At 40.6% G+C, this 23,387-nt stretch overlaps 1 protein-coding gene across 1 annotated transcript; it reads right to left on the minus strand.

The window, feature by feature from the left end:
- Window positions 1-16,775: 16,775 nt before the first annotated feature.
- LOC122304524 lies at window positions 16,776-22,434 on the minus strand. Its single transcript, XM_043116799.1, has 7 exons — window positions 21,616-22,434; window positions 19,812-21,505; window positions 19,207-19,294; window positions 18,521-18,719; window positions 17,978-18,047; window positions 17,259-17,379; window positions 16,776-16,928 (listed from the first exon to the last, which is right to left on the minus strand). The coding sequence occupies exons 1-7, from the start codon at window positions 22,432-22,434 to the stop codon at window positions 16,776-16,778; spliced, it is 3,144 nt and encodes a 1,047-aa protein (XP_042972733.1).
- Window positions 22,435-23,387: the final 953 nt, after the last annotated feature.

The raw sequence follows: 23,387 nt of genomic DNA on the forward strand, positions 1-23,387 counted from the left end.
CGTTATATGTCATCTTTTGAAAATTTTTATCAACATTCAAGAAGCAAAATAAAAAAGATAATAAAATAATAATAAATAACGTGTAAGAAATCGAAAAGCACCCAAGCCGGATTCATGATTTGTTAGAACCTAGATAATTATTGGAGCGAGAGACCTTATGACGAGCACTGTACACATAATCCTGGATATAACACATGCAAAACGACAATTACCACTATATGCTATTAATTATCTGCAATTATTATCTTCAAAGGGTGGCATGTGATTGGCCATCGAAAATGGAAGAATTAAATAACCTAAATATATGCCTCTGTGACGCATCTCCAGTGTTAATTCCTCTCGTCATCAGTTCCTCACTTTCTTCCTTATGTTCAACTATATTTATTAGTACGCCCTCTCTTAGTATACCCAATGTGTGTGTGAGTGAGTGAGTTGTGAGAGAAAAGAAAGATAGAGGTGTACTCTAAGTGGAGGGACCATTCCAACTGGAGGTCCTGAAACATTCCAACTGGAGGTCCTGAAACATATAAAAATGGTCCATAATATATTAAAAACTAAGAAGTCCAGAGTATGGACCCATTAGTCACAAATGGATAATCAAGAGGAATTCAAACAGAGATATACATGGCACCACCTTTAACGGAAGGATAAAAACAACAATAAGAGATAGGATTATTCAAAATCCTAAGCCTTGATCTGTTTCAATAAATACTGGATGAGATATATACAGTAAACGAGCCTATATATACAAGTAATCTTTGAGATTCAAGGACAATGACCTCTTAACTGACTTTAGCATCGGAGTGTTTGCAGGAGGAGCCCCCTCGAGTTTTACAAAAGTAGATCGGCCGAGTAGTGGAAGATTGGAAGTGAGACACGTCCCAAACATTTGGCGCCGTCTGTGGGATCTTGTGTGGTTTAGCGTGGTTCTCACATGCCAATTGTAACACGCTCAGTAGCAAGCCGAACGATGGATGCCGGACCGTCATCTGTGGAAGCAAGACTAGCAGTAGTAGAGGCAAAGTTGAAATAAGCTCTGGAGGCCATGAGAATCTTACAAAAGGAGAACGACGACTTAAGACGGAAGAACGCCAATTTTTATAATGACGATGTGCTCGCCCACAACGAGCAAGGTAAGCAAGAAGCACATTGCAGGGTCGAAAAGGATGCTGAACTTGAAGAGAAGGAAATGATGCATGATGAGTTAAAGGAGTTAGCAAGAAAATATGAAGAGATGGTGAAGAGGATGGGCGGTTCTTCCTCGATGGAAAGTCTACTACACCAAACAGATCTACCATACAACGCACGTATTATGGCTGTGCCGCTCTCGCCAAAGTTTAAAACTCCCCAGATAGATATGTACGATGGGTCCAAGGACCCGGTAAATCATCTGGAAAACTTTAAAGCTCACATCACGCTTCACGGTTTCCAAGGGGAGATTGCCACCGAGCTTTCCCTCTGACCCTGAAAGGAACCGCTCGAGGATGGTTCGGGACCCTTAGATTGAAGTCGATAGATAGTTTTGAGGAACTGGCAAAGCAGTTCTTGACCCAGTTCATGCCTAGTCGGAGACGTCGGCGTCCAGCCGCCTACCTGTTAACGGTTAAGCAAAAGGAAGATGAGAATTTAAAGACCTACTTGCCCGTTTCAACAAAGAGCGCTTAACAACGAATGACCAAGATGAGAAGATCACTCTGGCCGCCCTCTTTGGAGGGATATGGCCATGCAATCCTTTCATGGCGGAGTTGGCCCGGAAGACTCCTTCCACCCTCAGGGAGTTCATGGATAGGGCGGATGATTTTGTCAATACAGAAGATACTCTGCAGGCTTTGGTGGACCTTTGTAAAGAAGATACTCTGGTTGAACGGAGAAACAGGCGAGTTGATAAGAAGGGTAATCTGAGTAGACGAGAAAGAGCGAGGGAAGAGCAGTCAGATCGCAACTTCAGATTGGTGCACAATAATCTGGGTGTATAGGAAGGATAGAGAGAAAAGGAAAGTCGCCGCCCTATCAAAACAGGCGGTCGGTACTGCAAGTACCATCAGACGAGCTCGCATTGGATTGAGGACTGCACAACCATGAGAAAGAGAGTGGCTGAGTTAGCAAGAACTAGCGAATTGGAGCGAATGGTCGCAGAGCGGTCAAAGCCTAAAAGGCATCAGGAGACTAGGCAAAAAGCAAGGCGGAGTTTCAGTTCGAAAAGAATGCGCCATGTCAATAACCGCCAGGACAGGAGGGCGAGGTCACCCCCAAAAGGCAATCAGAACAGGGCACCCATATGAGAAATAAAGACCATAGCGGGAGGTTTTGCTGGGGGTGGTATTTCCACATCCAACCAAAAGGCGTATGCACGGAAGGCGAAATATGAAGAGGTGTTCGTTGCTGATAGAGTACACAAACAACCAAAGCTTAGCAATGAGCGAATGGTGATATCCTTCGAAGAGGTAGACAAGGAAGGAATTATATATCCGCATGACGATGCTCTAGTGATAACCCTCGTGATAGCCAATTACACAACTAGGCAAGTACTACTAGACAATGGGAGCTCTACTGATATAATGTTCTGGGAAACGTTTATCAAAATGGGGATTGATGTTGGCAAACTGAGGCTCTCGCTTACATCATTGAAGGGTTTCTCAGGGGATACCATCCAGCCTGTAGGAGCAATCACACTACCAGTAACTGCAGGCACGGAGGCGTAGACAGCAACCACGATGACCGACTTTTTAGTAGTGAAAGCTCATTCCTCTTACAATGCCATATTGGGAAGACTGACCCTCAACCATTTGAGGACGGTAACATCCACCTACCATCTCAAAATGAAGTTCCCAACAGATGGTGGCGTGGGATAGGCGAGAGGCGAGCAGGCCTTGGCTCGAGAATGTTATGTGCAGGAATTGAAGAAAGTCAAGAAGGAAGTCTACATGATGGCAGGACAGGATGGGGCCTTGCCGCCCCTGCCATCACCTGTAGTGGTAACTTGCGAGAGAGATATAGAAGTCAGGGATGACCGGGTTCAGCAGCATGCAGAAGTCAATGAACCTCTGGAACTCGTGGCATTGCACACTGACCGCCCTGGGACCACTACCTGTATAGGGACACACGTCCCACCTGCAGATAGAGAAGCCCTGATACAGTTGTTGGTAGAACACAGGGATGTCTTCGCATGGAGCCATGAAGAGATGCCCGGTATAGACAACTAGGTAATTGAGCATTGCTTGGGCGTAGACCCAACACACAAGGTAATGCGACAGAAGAGGAGATCGTTCAACGCAGAAAAGTACGCCGCCATTAGTGAAGAAGTTGAAAGGTTGCTCGCGACCGGATTCATCAGAGAGGCACATTACCCAGAGTGGTTATCCAATGTTGTCATGGTAAAAAAGGCGAAAAGGGAAGTGGAGGATGTGCGTAGACTTCACAGATTTAAAGCTTGCCCGAAAGATAGCTTCCCCTTACCACGCATCGACGTCATTGTAGATGCTACAGCGGGGCATCATATGTTAAGCTTCATGGATGCGTATTCAGGTTACAACCAGATACGGATGAATGCAGCGGACGAAGAAAAAATATCTTTCATCACAGCCCGAGGGCTATATTGCTACTAGGTTATGCCCTTCGGTCTAAAGAATGCAGGGGCGACTTACCAGAGGCTGGTGAACCGAATGTTCAAGGAACAGATTGAAAAATCCATGGAGGTATATGTGGATGACCTGCTGGTAAAGAGCAAAGAGCCCGCCCAGTACCTTGTGGATTTGCGAACGACATTTGGAGTCTTAAGCCGTTACAAAATGAGGCTGAACCCATCGAAATGTGCTTTCGGGGTCCAATCAGGGAAATTCTTGGGCTTCAACATATCGGAAAGAGGAATTGAAGCTTCTCTAGATAAGATAGAGGCCATAATCAGTATGAAGCGACCAGAGAAGGGAGATGTACTCTATGCGTATCTAGCAGTCTCCCCGTGCGCTGTGTCCGCCGTCCTCATAAAGGAAGAAGAAGTCGTGCAACATCCGGTATATTATGTGAGTCGAGCACTCAGAGGAGCAGAAGCAAGATACCCTCGAATTGAGTTGTTGGCATTTGCCTTGGTAGTGGCAACTAGGAAACTCCGTTCTTATTTCCAGGCCCACGCAGTGAAGGTACTGACGGAGGCTCCATTGGTGAAAATATTGAGGAAGCCAGATTGTACAGGGAGGTTGATAGATTGGTCAATCGAGCTGAGTGAGTTATATATAGAGTACGAGCCAAGGAAAGCCATTAAAGGGCAAGCAATGGCCGATTTTGTATAAGAATTCTCAGATTTTTTCCAAGAAGAGGTGATAGCACCATCAGGAAAGCTAAGGGTATTGTTTATAGATGGATCATCATACCAGATAGGCGGAGGCCTGGGGATACATTTGCTGAGCCCCGACGGCTAGGAGCGATATTACATGGTCACACTAGCATTCAAAGTAAGAAACAACGAAGCTAAGTATGAAGCGCTGATAGCGGGGTTGTCTGTGGCCACCCAAATCGGGGCAATCGAAGTAGACACCAGTTCGGATTTACAAGTGGTAGTAAATCAAGTTTTGGGCTTATACGCTGCTAAGGGTGAAAAGTTGAAGAAATATCTAGTACGAGTTTGGGAAATACGCGATCTCTTCTCATATTTCGCTATAACTTAGATACCAAGAGCGGACAACGAGGTCGTAGACAAATTGGCACGAGCAACATTTGGAGGGGAGGAGGTACCCCTACCATGGCCAGTCGAGAGAAGGGTTGTCGAGGTCCTAGCTATGGGCGTCGAGGTAGGAGTTCTGGGGTCAAGCACCCCAGATTGGGCGAGCAGTGTAGTGGAGTATCTAGATGAAGGAAAATTACTGGAAGCCAAAGAAGAGGCTTATCTATTCCTTTATAAAAGAGGCTTCTCTATTCCTTTACTGCGATGCATCTCCGCACAAGAAGCACAGTATGTCTTGGTTGAGATACACGAAGGGATATGCAGAAACCACAGTGGGGGAAGAACCTTGGCTAGGAAAGCGGTCCGGGCAGGATATTACTGGTCTAATGCTTTAAGGGATACACGGGAGTTTGCCAAGAGGTGTGCAAAATGCCAGACTTACGCACCCATACCACATGCCCCTCCAGAGGAGTTAACATCAGTGACGGCACCATGGCCTTTCGCCCAGTGGGGGGTAGATTTGGTGGGACCCTTCCCGCCAGGAAAATATAGAAGAATATCTCGACTTACTCGAAGAAGAAAGAGAGATAGCTAAGGCTCGGATGCTACAAGAAAAAAGGAAAGCTGCGCAGTACTTCAACAAAAGAGTAAGGCCCAGGACCTTTAAAGTGAGCGACCTGGTTTTGAAGAAAAGTGGGGTGACTACCCAAGGCGAGGGGAAAATGGGACCCCGATGGGAAGTCCCTATCTAGTAGTAGCCAACAACCGGACTGGATCGTACAAATTGAAAGACAGTGAGGACAAGGAACTACCGCACCCATGAAATGCAGAGCACTTGAAGAAATTTTATCAATAATTTTTTAGTAGTTGTTGATTTAAACATTCCTTATCTTTATTTTTTCAATGTTTGTGACATCACTACTTATGGAATATATTCCATTTTGTTCATTGAGAATTTTTTATAGAGAAAAAAGTTCCCAAGGGTGAATATAAATGCCATGAAAAAAGGGCGAGAAATGTCATAGACTGCTCAACCCTAAACATCAATGACAAGCCATAGCAACTTTTGGTGCCATGAAAAAAGGGCGCGTAGGTCCTCAAACCACGCCAACCCTAAACACCAAAGACAAGCCATAGCAGCTTGTGGTGCCATGAAAAAAGGGCGCGTAGGACCTCAGACCACACTGACCCTAAACACCAAAGACAACCCTTAGCAACTTGTGGTGCCATGAAAAAATGGCGCATAGGCCCTCAGACCACGCCGACCCTAAACACCAAAGACAGGCCGTAGCAGTTTGTTGTGCCATGAAAAAAGGACGCGTAGGTCCTCAGACCACGCCGACCCTAAACACCAAAGACAAGCCATAGCAGCTTGTGGTGCCATGAAAAAAAGGGCGTGTAGGCCCTCATACCACGTCGACTCTAAACAGCAAAGACAAGCCTTAGCAGCTTGTGGTGCCATTAAAAAATGGCGAGAAAGGTCAGGGACTGCTCGACCCTAAACACCAAAGACAAGCCATAGCGGCTTGTGGTGCCATGAAAAAATGGCTCGTAGGCCCTCAGACCACGCCGACCCTAAAACACCAAAGACAAGCCTTAGCAGCTTGTGGTGTCATGAAAAAAGGGCGAGAAAGGTCAGGGACCGCTCGACCCTAAACACCAAAGAGAAGCCATAACAACTTGTGGTGCCATAAAAAAAAAAAAAAAAAAAAAAAAGGCGCGTAGGTCCTCGGACCACGCTAACCCTAAACGCCGAAGGCAGGCCTCAGAAGCTTGTGGTGCCATGAAAAAGAAAAGAAGTAAAAGAACACAGTAGCCAAAGCGTTCAACAGAGCAAGTCAAAGTCCATTGTTACAAATGTATAAAATTTACCAAGAAACAATATTATTATCCACAGTCAAATACAAAAAAATGGGCTTAACAAAAAAAAAGGGGGGGCGGGGCCGCGCCGGGGGGGGGGGGGGGCGAGGGCATTCAAGGGGCATCTTCAAGTGGGAAGGCTCAAGGCACGATTGCAAAAACATCGGGCATCTCTTTCTGCCCAAACTCATCAACCATGTGGAGGGAAGCTTCCTCATGATAGAACAACTCCCGGTCGAGAATCCTAAGATTGGGGGCAGGAGTATTCGTGAGACGGTCCCTCAGCCTCAAAATGCCACGGCCATACCCATAAGCAAAAGCATCATCCCTTGTAGCAGGGACGTGGGCCAACTGGGCGCGAAGCCATGCGACCTCCTCCCGAGCAGCAGTCAGCTCCCCCTCCTTCTCAGACAGACTCCGCTGGCTGGCTCCAAGGGCCAAGTTTGACTCCCGAAGACTCTCCTCGGAGGACCTGTAGCTGTCTTGAGAACGGGTCAAGTCTCCAAGAAGAGAGAACAGTTCTTCATCACGGGCGACAAGCTCGGAGTTCAAACGAGAGCTCTCAGCCTTAAGGCTCTCCTGAGCCTCTAAAAGTTGCCGCCTGGCTAAGTCCCTCTCCGAAAGAAGAATTGACGAGGCGAAGGAGTCTTTGGCCTTGGCCCCATTTGCTAGGCGGATAGCCTCACGCAACTCCAGGAGTTTAGCCTTGCGCATCTCGAGATCGCCTTACAAAGAATTGGAGTAACCCTCGGATTGTTCCAGTAGGATCTTCAACTCCTCCCTAGCCTCGACCAAAGCTGCCAATTCAACTCTGTCAACCCGCCATCTCTCAGAGGCATGTTTGGCTATGTAGCACAGCTGGCGACACTCCTTGACCTCCTCCTCGAGATGGGAACGGTCAGCAACAATCCATGCCACCAAGTCATTGATCCCCTGTGAAAAACAGGCAACCAACATGAAGAGAGGCAAAGATACGAAATAAGTATATACAAAAGAGGAGAAAAAGCATAATACCTCAGAAAGCCAATTTCTCAAACGGTTAGCCATCTAGGCAGTGGCCTCTGCCTGGGAGTGGGCAGCTGTTGAATAACCACCACCACTAGCATCCCCCCTCACGATCTCGGCAGGGGTTGGAAGGTTTTCTCCCTCAGGCCTCATGGACGAAGCCATCGTCCTCCCCGATGAATCAACCAAGCGCAAAGGGGGTAGAGGAGGTGGTGGTTGAGCCAAGTCAGCATCACGAAGGCGGGCATCTTCTTTAAAAAAATTCGCCCACTCCTCCTCAAGGAAGGAGTCAGTATCCCCGCCAAACGAGGAGGTGTGAGTAGGAGGAAGAGAAAGTCCAGGCCTGCTGCCGATGTGTGAAGGGGTCTTTCCCTTGGAGATGGTGTCCAATAAGCTCTCTGGGGAAGTTGGGCGTGAACCAACCTCGTCGCCTGTTTCAACCAGGCGTGGAGGGACATCCCTTGTGGCACCTTCCGCCCCATCCGAAGGCAAGGCGCCTGGCGTTTCCATGCGGCCACCTGTGGGCAAAACGGTGGCTGCCTCTGCAGGGACAGTAGTAGAAGAAGGGGCGAGTAAGCTCCCACCGAAGTGATTGAGTCAAGATTAAGGGCTGTAACCACTCTTGAGCCCAGCTCGAACTGACTCGCCCGCCCCGCCAATACAAGAAACTCAAACGCAGGGGCGGGTGTCGTGGTAGGTTCTTGCCTTCTAGGCACGACCTGGGAAGAGGCGGCCAGGCCAAAAAGGGCCAGGTCGGCTAGACTCTCCACGTCCCTCAGGCTACGAGAACGTGGCGGCGACGGGGACGGCAAAGGCAAGGAAGGCCTAGTGGAATTGGGTGGGGTAAAACCCTGGCTGTGACTTTCCCTAATGATACAGTGAGAACTTCCGGTTGGGGCAATAGAGGCTCAGTGGTGGCCAGCCGCGAAGGTTCCTGAGAATGAGTGCCCTCCTGCGGCACCAAGTCCTGGACACCCCCTGAGGGCACTAGGATCTCCTGTTGAAGAGAAGAAGGCGAAGAGAGATCTCCAGGGCGAGCTTTCTTGTGGCGACTGTCCGCTTCATTCTTTTTCTTGCTCCTCTTCTCTCTTTTCTCAGCGGCCACCTCCTTCTCTCCACCATTCTTCTTTTTCTCCTCTTTTCCCTATTTTCGGCAGCCTTTTCCTCCTCCCCCTCTTCCGAACGTTTCTTCCGCTTAGAGGATTCAAACCTCGCAGTTTTCTCAGTGGGGTTCGGTAGGGGAGGAGGAATGGTGTCAGAAATCATGAAGTTGCGCCCTTGAACAAAAGACCGGTTGGGAGACTTCAAGAACCGATCAATGTGGGTGGGAGTCCGCAAGTTGTCAGTCCAGAGCACCTTTGGATTAGCTTTGGCCCAAGAATCAACTGTCGCGATTCGAGCCAGTTCACGACGCGACAGAGGCGGCATCTTAAGCAATAGATTCTTCTCGTCGGGAAGAGGGCGCCAAATCGATTTAATTGGGAAGTCATGGAAAACTTCTTTCATGCTAGGGTATTCCCAACCTTGGCCAGAGATATAAAAGAACCTGGTGGTCCACGCCTTGGCATTAGAGTGGCGAGTCTCAAACCGGGCCAACGTTTGCCCATCATCTTTCCTACAGAAGTTGAAAACGTTGCCTTTGGAAGCTTTCCTTAGGTTATAGAACGCCAAAAATTCTCGGGCGGTCAGATTAGGATACGGATCCCTAAGAGGTTCCAAAGCCATATGGAATACAATGCAGGCGCAGAGGTACGCCCTCAGTGCGAAAGGATGTAATTGGGCGGGAGCAAGATTAAGAAGATCCAAAAAGTTGCGGAGAGGGCGGCAAAAGGGGAGCCTTAACCCATTCTGCAAAAGAGAAACAGTAATAGCCACTTTAGTGGCAAAGCCCTCGCTATCACAAACTCCATGTTTCAGGAATTCTTAAGATAACGGTTTCAGGAATACGAAAGTCTTCCTGAATCTTGGGAAAATGTTTATCTTGGATGCCTGAATGCCATCGGTGTCCAGCAAAGATTGTGCCCTCTGGGATCTCAAAGGGGTTTTCAGAAACCTCGCCTTCGGTGTAGGGAGCCATTGGAATCGTTGGGAAGAAGACAGCAAGAAAGAACAAGATGAGAAAAGAGCAAAGAAAGGAATGGAATGGCAGAGAGCTTAACAGGGGAAGGAATGAGAGGCAACGGAAAAGTGAAGTGTTGAAGGGTAGTGAAATGCGAAAATCCAAACGGAAAGAAAAAGTAACTCTGCAAGAAGGCTAACCAGTGCAAGAAAACTGTCTTTCTTCTCTGCCACATTAGCGGGAAATGATATCGAATATACGATTCTTCGTAACAAAATCTTTATGGGGGGAAGGAAATAGTGTAAAGCGGCCAGAGGGCGTGACAGGCTAGGAGACACCGTGAGGCCGTGGGTCGTTTGGGCCCATGACCATGTCTACATATTTTCCGAGCACCCAGGCCCATACAATCACACCTAGCATTTTCATAACAACGGGTTTGATAAAAAATAAATTTCATCCGCCAGAAGGTGAATAGAATTGGCAAGGTAGCTGGAGGGACCATTCAAACCAGAGAGCCCTGGAACATATAAAAAAGACCCATAATACATTAAAAACCTAGAAGCCTAGAGTATGGGCCCAGTAGTCACAAAGGGATAATCAAGAGGAATTCAAAAAAAGATATACATGGTGCCACATTTAACGGAATGATAAAAACAGCAAGAAGAGATAGGATTATTTAAAATCCTAAGCCTTGATCTGTTCCGATAAATCCTAAATGAGATATGTATAGCAAACGAGCCTATATATACAGGTAATCTTTGAGATTCAAGGACAATGACCTCTTAACCGACTTTAGTATCGAAGTGTTTGTAGGAAGAGCCCCCCTCGAATTTTACAAAAGGAGATTGGCCGAGCAGTGGAAGATTGGAAGTGAAACACGTCCCAAACAGTAAGAGCAAGGGAGGGATACATACTCCGGCACTAATCCTAGCGATAATGATGATGATCATGATGCTCCATCACGCATATTGTTGTGGTGCTGCTGTCCTCTCTGAGAGCAACACCAGGTTTAGATGAGGACTTGGAGTTGGAGTTGGGGTTCCTGATGAACTCCTATGTGTAGAAAAGATGGTTTCACACTACGCACATAAAACCTAAAAGGCAAAAAAGGAAAGTTTCCTCTGCTTTTGATTAAAAGAATTCCGTGTATTACAAAGCTGACCTATGTCCTATTTATCCAGAAAACTAATTACAGCACGTGTTATAATTAAAATGAAAACTTGCTAACTAACTCTAACTAACTCATATGTACATATCTCAACACTCCCCCTCAAGATGGAGTATGTATATTTATTACTCCCATCTTGGAAAGGAAAAATGTAAACTGAGGGAAGGCCAAAGCCTTTGTAAAAAAATCTGCCAGCTGATGCTTTGAATTCACATGAAGAGTATGCAGTATTCCAGCTTGAATTTTTTCTCTAACCAAATGGCAATCAATTTCAATGTGTTTCGTTCTCTCATGAAACACTGGGTTGGCTGCTATATGTAGAGCAGCTTTGCTGTCACAGTAAAGTAATTCTGGTGAGTTGTGATTAATCCCAAAGTCTTTAAGCAAGGCAATTAACCAAATTAATTCACATGTTGTGGAACCGAGAGCCCTGTATTCAGCCTCTGCTGATGATCTTGACACAGTGTTTTGTTTCTTGGATTTCCAAGAAATAAGAGATTCACCCAAGAAAACACAAAAGCCTGTAATTGACTTTCTTGTTTCAGGACATGTTGCCCAGTCTGAATCCGTGAATGCCTTCAATTGTAAAGATGGAGATGCATGCAAAAATATACCCTGCCCTGGAGTTCCTTTTATATATCTCAAAACCTGATATGCAGCATCAAGATGAACTTGTGCTGGTTTATTCATAAACTGAGCCAAAATGTGAACAGAGAATACCAAGTCTGGTCTTGTAATAGTCAAGTAGAGTAACCTTCCTATTAACCTTCGATAGACAGTGGGATCTTCTAATGAACCACTATCTGTATTGATGAGGCGCAGGTTAGGATCCATAGGTATTTTGGCTGGTTTGCAGCCAATAAAACCTGAATCTGTTAACACTTCAAGAGCATAGTGTCTTTGGCAAACAGAAATGCCTTTAGATGTTCGAGCTACTTCCAATCCTAGGAAGTATTTTAATTCTCCAAGATCTTTAATCTTGAACTCAGCATGAAGAATATTTTTGATGTCTTGCACAGCTTGAATATCATTGCTTGCTACTATGACATCATCCACATAGACAAGCAAGGCAATGAATGAACTTGTAGTGACTTTAGTAAACAGAGAATAGTCACACTTAGATTGTGAAAAACCATGGTTTAAAAGACAGTTTGATAACTTGTGAAACCATTGGCGAGAAGCCTGTTTGAGTCCATACAAGGATTTAGTCAACTTGCATACTCGTGTCTCCCCCTCACTTCCATAACCTTGAGGAAGTGTCATGTAAACCTCTTCATTTAAATCACCATGAAGAAAAGCATTATTTACATCTAACTGATGTAAATACCATCCTTTAGCAGCAGCAATGGCAAGCAAACACCTAACACTGGTGAGCTTGGCAACAGGAGAAAATGTATCAAGAAAGTCCAATCCTTCTTGTTGAGTGTACCCCTTAGCTACAAGCCTAGCTTTGTATCTCTCAATGGTACCATCTGACTTATATTTAATCTTATACACCCATTTGCAACCAATTGGATGTTTATCAGGAGGTAAACTAGTAAGAACCCAAGTATGATTTTCTTCAAGAGCAGTTAACTCAACTGACATGGCATCACGCCAATGTGAAAATTTGACAGCTTGATAATATGATTTGGGTTCAAAATTGGAAGACAAAGAAACTGTGTAGGCTTTGTATGCAGGAGACAATTTAGAATAAGAAAGATAAGTAGACAAAGGGTAGTGAGAACTAACCTTTGAGGATGCTGCAGCAAGTGAACTATGATCTGAGGGAGAACAAGTAAGATGACAATGATATTGCTGTAGATAGTTTGGTGGATGTCTCTGTCTAGTGGATCTTCTAAGAGAAGAAACATTTGTAGAATCAATATTTTGAGTAGGATTTTGAGGTGGCTGTATAGTGGTTGAAAAGAATGTGGAATCTATTGTAGGATCAAAAACTGGAACTGGAAGAACAAAAGACTCCATAGGTATAACAGTTTGTTGTGAGGAAGAATGAACAAGATTTTTCTTGTAGGGAAATATGTGTTCATGGAAAATAACATCCCTAGATAGAAAAACTGTATGAGATTGTAAATCATAGAGTTTATATCCTTTTACACCATAGGGATAACCAAGAAACAAACACTTTCTTGCTCTAGAGTCAAATTTATTTCTATGGGCAGAAAGAGTACTAGCAAAACAAAGGCATCCAAATACCTTGAAATGAGAATATGAAGGCTTTGTAGAGAAAAGCAATTCATAAGGAGACTTATTTGAGAGAAGTGGAGTAGGTAATCTATTGATGATATAAGCAGCTGTTAAGACACAATCACCCCAAAAACATAAAGGAAGATGTGCTTGAAATCTGAGAGCTCTAGCCACTTCTAACAAATGTCTATGCTTACGTTCCACAATTCCATTTTGTTGAGGAGTGGCATTACAACTCCTTTGATGAATGATTCCCTTAGAAGCATAATAATTGGTCATATTGAATTCTAGACCATTATCACTTCTAATGGTTTTAACTTTATGATTGAATTGTGTTTCAGCAAGAGCAAAGAATGAAAGTAACTTAGGTCTAGTTTCAGATTTAGTTTTCATCATATAGACCCAAGTTGCTCGTGAGAAATCATCCACAATTGTAAGAAAGTACTGAAAACCTTCTAAAGTGGAAGTAGAAAAAGGACCCCATATATCAGTATGGATGAGATCAAATGGTTCTGTAGTGACAGAATTGCTCAGAGGAAAAGATAAACGAGCCTGTTTGGAATAATGGCATATATCACAGATGTTTGTACAAGGAGAATTGATAAGAGAATCTTGTTTATGTAACAAACATTGTCTAGCATTGGATGGATGTCCTAAACGATAATGCCATATGTCTAAAGTTTGAGGACTTGAAACAAGAGGTGCAGGAATACTGGAAGCAGAAAATGCATTATTGGAATTAGAAAATACACTAGAAACAGAATCATCAATTACATCAGGGGTTGATGTCTTATATGGCAGCAAGTAATAAAGTCCATCTCGTTGTTCACCCAGACCAATCGTCCTCCATGCACACAGGTCCTGAATGATACATGATTTGTTCAAGAAAAACACAGCACAGTTAGTAGAATGAACAAGTTTACTAACTGACAAAAGATTGAAGGAGAAAGATGGAACACATAGAACATTAGTCAATATTAAGGTATCAGAAATTTTGACTATGCCTATGTGTGTGACACTGACTTTGTGACCATTTGGAAGAGTCACAAAGGTAGATTGAACAGAGGAGTATGAATTTAAGAAAGAAACAGAACTGACCATGTGGTCAGTTGCACCAGTATCAATGATCCAAGGTGCATTAGAAGGATGATTTTCAACTTTATGGATGAAGGATGAAAAATGCTGAAAACTAAGAGCAGTAAAAACACTATGTGAGGGAAATGGTAATATACCTGACTGATGAAGGAATGTCTGAGGATTGTGATGAGTACCTACGGGTGAAACCACTGGAGGTTTGGTTGAAGATTTGTGTAAATCAAGCATAGAAAGCAGTTGTTGACACTGCTCTTGAGTAAAAGGTAATGAAGATCCTTCAAAAGTGTGTGCCTCCTGTGAAACATTATCAGAAGGGTTACCATTGACAGAATTAATCCGAGATTTGGTGAATTTGTATCCAGGAGGATACCCGTGGAGTTTATAGCATTTCTCCTTGGTATGGCCCACTATTCCACAGTGGCTGCACATTGGTTTAGGTTTCGAAGAAAATTTATTCCTTGGAGTGAATTTCTGAGGATGTTGTTGCTGAGTAGTGGAAACCAAAGCAGCAGAATCATTATTCACAAATTTAACAATGGAATGAATACCACGCTGTCTTTCTTCTTGCAAGATCAGAGAGAACACTCTGTTGATATCAGGAAATGGATCTATCAACAAAATTTGTGATCTAACACTTGCAAAAGTGTCATTAAGTCCCATCAGAAAACGCATTGCATATTCTCGTTGCCGGTGGTCAAGAACAGCTTTTAAAACTTCACAATTACAATTTCTTGAAGAGATACAAGAAGGTAAAGACATGTAATTCATCAATTCATCCCAAAGAGTCTTCAATCAAGTAAAATATGCACTTACAGACAGATCATCTTGCATCAGATCTCCAATTTCCTTCTGGAGCTGAAAAATCCTAGGCGCATTAGTTTGCAAATAGCGTTGCTGTAAATCACACCAAAGTTCTCGTGCTGTGTTGATGTAGATACAACTGGCTGCGATCTCTTTTGATACAGAATTGAGTAACCACGAGAAAACCATGTCATTACAACGTAACCAAGCAGTATGCGCTGGATCAGAAACATTAGATGGCAAGGTAATACTTCCATCAATGAAACCAAGCTTGTGCTTAGATCGTAAAGCAATTCGCATGGATCGAGACCAAGCATGGTAATTATCTCCAGTTAATGGCTGCGTAACCAGCACAATGCCAGGATTATCGGCATTGTTGAGATGATAAGGACTGGATGAATTATCCGTAAGATTGATAGGAGATTCAGAGGAAGAAGACTCCATTTAATGCAGAATTGTAATTTTCTCTGGCTCTGATACCATGTAGAAAAGATGGTTTCACACTACGCACATAAAACCTAAAAGGCAAAAAAGGAAAGTTTCCTCTGCTTTTGATTAAAAGAATTCCGTGTATTACAAAGCGACCTATGTCCTATTTATCCAGAAAACTAATTACAGCACGTGTTATAATTAAAATGAAAACTTGCTAACTAACTCTAACTAACTCATATGTACATATCTCAACACTATGTAAGCCGGATCCTTGCTAAAACAGGGCCTGGAAACGCCGGCAATGCTGGTCAACCAGTCTTTGCTGGGGTGGGAAACCCGGGGACCCTGTATATGCTGGATGCGTTGAAAAAGCAAAACCAAAACCAAGTCAATGTGTGCGTAAGAATGATTACTCGCGTCCTTGTGGTACTCCGCCTTGAAACTTGAATATTGGTGGGATGCAATTGCAACTTCGTTCTATTATATTAATATCCGATGCTTATTTCTTGTTTTAGCCATTTTCTTTTTGTTGGTTTCTTTTCAAGTTATGCCATGCATGGTACTAGTGCCTTCAAGTAATGATTGTGAAACGTGGCCTGTTATGTTTGATATGTTTGGATTTATATATGTATGTATTTTTGTTGGAGAATATCTGCATGAAATCGTTTCCACAACGATCGATTTTAAAGTCATTATATGGTTCGACGTACGTCTATATTCCTTCAAGCTCATGACGGCCACCCTGTATTTATTTAATTAGATCAACCTGCTGAGGAAGTCACAAGTGATCAATGAAAACACACACAAACAAAAAACAAAATCTCTTTTTTATTCGATACTCCTTTTCCCTTCGCAGACTTCTTATCCTTTGTTTTTAGATGAGTAGTACTGCTAAATAATTTGTCAGCTTTTCATGATCATGACTAATCATGACCATTATCTTTAGCATTTCCGTCCCTAAACTAACTACTAAAGCTGTGTGGAGTGTACGATTCGTACAGCTACTTTAAAATTAGGATTAATTTATGGTCCTGCAGCCTTCTTCTCATGATCATGTATACTGTAACCTGGACCAACCTTCAACTTGCCATGCATCCTCCATCGATCTCAGATCGCAGCAGTCTTGGAGGAATTAATGAATGCTCCAATTCCATGCATCCCATCTGATGATCAACCTACCTCCTCCTTAGCACATACATACGTGTATATATATATACTAGTAGAATTAAAACGTCCAAAGGACGTTTGCCTAGTAGAGACAGATTATAAATGTAAAACTTTTCCATGAAAGCAAATAATAGTATAAAAGAAAAATACAGCAATTGTATTAAAACAACTGTATGTCTGAAAAATTGGAACATAACAAGTTGTCTTCTACAACAATAATAGATTGTGGCATCCAAAGACATGAACCATAGTTGAAAGTCTGATGTACAACCTTCACTGTTAAATCAACACAAAATGATAAAAAAATATATATATGAGTCCTTTGATGTTTTTACTCTGATTCATCATTTTGTGTCATCCTGTACAGCATCAATAGAGACGACATTGAAATTCTTGAACTGCTTTTGGTTGAGTCGATCGAGGTCTGCAAGAAGTACAATCTTCCACTCTTTCTGTGAAACTTGTGCCACAAGATTTTCTATATATGACAAATGTTCCTGCAAAGGGAATTTTTAATTATAATTGCATAATTAATAAAAATTTAAATAACTTATATGCTGAAAATTTATGTCTTTTAAATTAACACAAATTTTTGAATGTAATGTTTTTAATTAAATTACTATGCATGTTATAAATAAAAATAAAATTGACATAATAGACAAGTATATAAAAATCAATTTCAACGATTTTTGTTATAATTTACTTTTAAAAGTTTTTTTAATATAAACCTCAATGTATTTATAGATAATGTATTAAATATGTTAAAAATTTTGAGATAGATTTTTTTACTCGCAACAATAAAGCGAATGGAAAATAAGAAGATGTACATCTCCAGTATGATTCATAAGCTCAACTGCTAAACAACCGAATGCTTCTTCTACAACTTCACCAAACATAACAGCAGATAGTCTTCCTGTATTATCGTCGAGTTCAACATATGCTCGGCAGCTATAAATTTGTTGGAAATATCATTTTACGTTAGAATCAATAAAAACTATACATTAAATCTATTACATAAATTATCAAATAAAAGATTTGAAAGATACATACCGTGGTTGGAAAATGCTTTCGTGTTTGCAATGGTAACAAAGGAATGTATCATTGTAATCATATCCAGTTCCTTTATTACAGCCAATACATGACATGTAAAAAAATATTTGGCGCAAATCAACCACAATTATCTTCGCTTTTATCCAAAATTTTGTTTTCTGCATCACATTAGTTAGAGACAATTGTTTAGAAGAATTGATTGTATAAATATTTGAATCTGTTACTAAGAATAGGATTTTACCGCCATGGGTTGCAAACTTTTGATGAATTCAGCAACATCACAATTCTTGATTATTTCCCGAATGCCAACAGAAGATAGAGATGTAGATGGGTGTGTCAAGTTTTTTGCAATAATACTCTTGAGTAATAAATCATTAATCGCTGCCCTTAAAATTCATAAAAACAAATACAAAATAAGAAATAAAAATATGAAAATTTCAATATTCAAATTGTATGAAACAAATAATGACTTATTTGTAATGATTACCACTCTTACAATGAAGTTGTCTCAGGAATAACAGGATTGATCATAAATTTACTTTTCGGACGTGATGATAGAGATAATCCTTCATTAGAAATAGGCATCATAATTAATGCAAGTATATACAATGTAAAAGAAAATATAAGATTGTTAATTATTAAAAATACCATTATAAGAACCAACTCTTATTTTGGTTCCAAGTATAATTGGCTTTGTCTCAATCATTTCCGAGATTTTTTTGCATTCATCTTGCACGAATCGACCCCACATAGTTAAACATATGGGGTTTAAGCTACAAAATTGGAATAAAAAAAAAAAGAATTAGCAAAATATGAAAGAAATAAAAATTGGAACATAATTGAAAAAGAGTAAACTATTAAAAAAATATTTTTACCCTTGATCGATAACATATATCTCTTGAATAGTTGTTGGTCCATGTGCTAAAGTTATCTCTCTACATGGCTTGATTTGGATTGCAACAGCTAAAATGTCTGACAAATAAGATTTAAATTTTTAGTATATTGATAATTAAATATTCTAAAGTAAAGAGTGAATTACCTATTTCTGCAATTGAATTCTTGTAGGCATCTAATTCATTGAATGAAATGAGTTGGTACTTTGGTGGCTCCAATTGTCTTTCATCCTTTGGAACTTCCTCAATTATCGTTTTAGCATTTAAGATCCATTGATATTCATATGTTTCAATTCTATACTTCGGATCCAATGGCTTCACATATGCATTACTGATGTAATATGACTGGAAAATGTGCAAAGTATCTTGTCGCGAGTCAATATCCTTATCAAATATTGTAGCTTGCAGCTAATTTCCCTGTATAATATAAAAAATTGTAACAGATAATTTACAAAAAGTAAATTGTAATAAATAATTGACTATAATGATTTTCTTTGATTTTAAATTGTTTTGAGTTATGTGTAAAATTTTTGTTTTTAAATGTGTTACAGGAAGATAACTAAATTAATAGAACATCGTCGACATTTATATAAAGAAGCCAAAGATTTAAAAAGTCAAACATCAAAAGACCCAACAAATTAGCAGTAAAAAAATAAAAAATAAAAACAAAACTCAATAGATAGAATGCAAAAATAACAAAATCATTTACCAGTTTTTAATCCACTAAAAAAAATATAGAACAATAGATAGAAATAAATATTATACATCTGGATCAATCAATGTTAGGCTTTGGTACTTCACTGGTGAGCGTTGGCATGTTCGTTTAGGTGACTTTTCTGCCACAATCATTTTGATTTTCCAGTCTCTTGTACTTGGAGTGATATCTTTTATCGATGTATAAACCGTCCGCATCTTTAAAGCTGTTCACACACAAAAATATTAAATGTGTAAGTATAGTCAACGCAATATTAAATAAAAAAAATTGCAAAGAGAATTTAAGAGTATAATAAATTAAAAAATACAATACTAAATATACAGAAAAGAAAATTCTATTAAGTGCACAATGTTGTTGAAGTAATTAAACTGAAATTATACAATTGAATCATTACCCATTTAACATTAATCTGAAGATGCTAATCTTAATAATTCCGTATAGACAATATTTTTTGTGCAGTTCTTTTCTGATCGCTCAATTGACATTGGCCGTATTAAAATCCTTACTGTAGATGCAGTCTTTGCCCTTGATAAAGCCACATATAATTGACCATGTGAGAAAACAGGTTGAGGTAAATATATTCCAACAAAATCCAATGTTTGCCCTTGTGACTTATTTATAGTCATTGCAAAACTTAATCTGATAGGGAACTGAGTTCGTTTGAATAGGAAGCCACTATTTTCATCAACATTTGGTAAGAATGGGATCCTTGGAATAAAGACCCTTTTCCGCTGTGATGCCCAACTGCGATTTTTGCATCAATGACATTTTGATCAAAAGCCAGACAAATTAGACGTGTTCCGTTGCATAGTCCTTCTGAAGGATTAATGTTTCTAAGCAGCATGATAGGACAGTTTATCTTCAGTAACAATTCATGAGGAGGAAGTCCATTTGGGGTTAGAGTATTTAAAAAATCTTCCATAATTGACTGTTCAGATGTATCTATTGCTTCATCAAAGCTATAATATCGCTTAAGCTCACCAGGAAATCTATGAATTAGTAATGCATTTATTTCATCAACATAACTGTTCTTTGGTGTTAATATGGCCCGATTCATCATAGCTGAAATATTTATTAAATATTCATGAATATCATGGAAAACAGCATCTATTAAATGATCCAAAGAAGTACAGTCATCTTCGTAAGGAACAAGCATGCCATCAAGAATTTTTATAGTTTCATCAACTGTGATTGGTGGCATTCCGTTGCCCAATTCTAACACATATTCTGAAAAGACTGGATCCAATCTTGCTCGCATATTTTCAGTCAAATGAAACTTGATCAATGTAGGCCACAAGTAAGAAGAAACCAAACTGGCGTCAACATGTTCTTGTCTTGTTCCTTTACGAACCACAGGTAAAACCTGGCGAAAATCTCCACCAAAAATGACAACTTTTCCACCGAATGTTAACTCTGAATCATTAATGTCTCGTAACATTTTATCTAATGCTTGAATATGTTGTTTTCTTGACATAGGGGCCTCATCCCATATAATTAACCTTGCCACACGTAGTAACTTTGCGATGGCACTTTGTTTACTGACACAACATATGCTATGTTCATCAGTATCTAGTGGAATCTTAAAGCGCGAGTGTGCTATTCGACCTCTAGGAAGGATGGATGCAGCAACACCAAATGAAGCAGTTGCAAGTGCGACTAATTTTCTTGATCTTATTGCGGCAAGAAGTGCCTTGTACAGGAATGTCTTCCCCGTCCCAGCAAGGCCGTCGACAAAGAATGTAGCAGCTTCATTAGAAAAAACCTTTCCCAAAACTGAATTATAGACATGTCGTTTACTATTAAGGGCTTCTGATGCAACAATATCTTCTTCTGGAATTTCAACAGCCAATTTATCATCGATTTCCCTAGATTCGAGTTGGTCTTCACCAAAACAAATGTTGTCATCAAGAAGATGGAACGAATTAATGTCTTTCCCCATTGATTCAAGTGTAAAAGAGATTGACCGCAAAACTTGCATTCTTACATCCGACATAGAATCTTCAGTCGACCTAAAATCAACTGACATATCTTGCTCAAAATGTTCCCAAAGCTCTCTCGGATTGGTTGGATTACAATAAACCAAAATAGTTGCAAATAGTCGTCTCAAACTGGACGGCATTTGATATAGAGATGCTTCATGTAAACAATCTTGTAAGCTACTGTCTCTTTGTAGCAAACCATGCATAGTTGCTGCCTCACGAAATGTTGGAGCCACGACACCATCAACTGTCCTAAGATCTTCAAACGACAAAGGTCCTCTTACATGATTTAGCAATATCCGCAAATAATACCTCTCACCTTCAAATGGATTTGCTGTAACAATTCGACCTATAACAGTTTTTTTTTCCGACGAGTCCACTCTTTGTATTGTTGGCTCCAAACATAAAATTCTGGAAATTCTTTGTATAACAATGTCCTGACATTTTCATCTACTTGGTTTAATGCAAAGAATTCTGTTAACATTGATTTTGCAGATCGATCAAAGTTGAGAACATTGATTAAGTCTTCATTTGCTCGAAAAGTTACTTGGTGTTTATCCTCAAGATGTAAATGTAAGCTATATACTGATGGGTACATTTCATTAACAATGAAGCCGTATATTCTCCACATAGCTTCAGGTGAAGCAATCGATTGGGCCGATTGGAATTGTTGGATTTCGTCAATTTGTTGATTGGTTTGTTCGGAAACCAAATTGAAAGCAACACGATCATGCCCTTTGTAAACGTACTTATAAAGATATTTGACTGCTTTTATCGTAGAACAAATCTCCACATTAATGTGACAGTCAAATGTTGCAAGCAAATATGGATTATATGGAACGACCCAACGGTTATCCAAATTATGGCCTCTCAGTTTGACAGTTATTCCATTGTCAGAATGCTTATATATTGGGAAGCAATCATTTCCAACAGTCGTACCTGATGCATAACTTTTTGGATATTGGCTTTTGCAACAACCATTTTTTTTCATGCAAACATTTGTTGGATTCAACACTCCACATGGTCCATGCATCATATGCTTGATAACAGCATTATGCAAGTGCAAATTTTTATTTTTATCAGGTATTTCTGCTGATACAATCTCATCAAAAGATTCAGGCGCATAGAGTTTCCAATTCCTTTGTAATATAATTAAAAAATGCGCATGTGGAAGCCCTCTTTTTTGGTGCTCAATAACATAAACATATGCCGAGACTTTTCCAAATATCTGCTGCTTGAATAATCGATCCTTTAATTCTTCTAATTTTGCTCGAAAGACCCGAGCAACCAAATCAGGCCGATTTTGACTCTCCTCATGCAGGCGTAATTCATTTGAAATTTCTTGCCAATTTGGATTGCACGTCATTGTTAAAAAAATGTCTGGTAACGCTGAACTAAAGCCATTGCTTCCATATATCTTTTTCGCATATCTCTTGGACCCCCAATAAATGACGAAGGCAGAATAATCCGTTTTCTAACATTAGAAGCATCAGTTTCCCCAAGTGTAATGGTATCAACAATACCTTGATATAACTCAGATCGAATATGTTGTTGTTTGCTACGGAAATAATCTAATCTTGACGTCTCGATCTTAATATACATATCGACAACAAATTGTTGCAATAGGCGACCAGACAGTAACAAAATTGATCTGACATTTTCTCTGATTTGTAACTTGTAGCAATAATATTCACGACACGAAACAATTGGATCCTTCCTTTTTCTGTTCAATGCTGCAAAAGTTGTAGGGGAATGAAATATTATAAAATTAGATGTCTATAAACTAAGTACAAAATTAGAAGATTAAGATTACACTATAACCTCGATGTTCTCTTCTAAGTAATTCTTCTGCTGATATTGATCGGTGAGGATCTATTGATCGGGTTGTTTCGTTACTTGTTAATGTGCTTCCTCTATTGACCCTTTGAATGCCTTGGTGCCAACCAGTATCGCCAAGAGGAAATAACAACGGATACTGAAGTGGATCATAGCAGCCAAAATAATATTGAACTATATGACTTCCACCAGAATGACTAAAGACATAAATGTCTCGTCCTCTTAGTTGATCTGCATCTTCATTTTCAACCCATATTGCTGCAACTTGTGAAGATGTCGAGACATTGAATACACGTTAATCTAGACCAACATCTGATCTTATATGGATTACTTGATTTTCCAAATTTGACAAATCACCAAGAGATCGAAAGAACAGAGAATATGGATTGATGTGAAGAATATTGATGAGTTGAGCTATAATTGATGGATTCATTCTGTCTGAATCAGAAATACGATTTTCTAATTCATGCTCCGTATCATAGA

Source organism: Carya illinoinensis, chromosome 3 (assembly GCF_018687715.1).
Source record: "Carya illinoinensis cultivar Pawnee chromosome 3, C.illinoinensisPawnee_v1, whole genome shotgun sequence".
Taxonomy (NCBI): domain Eukaryota; kingdom Viridiplantae; phylum Streptophyta; class Magnoliopsida; order Fagales; family Juglandaceae; genus Carya; species Carya illinoinensis.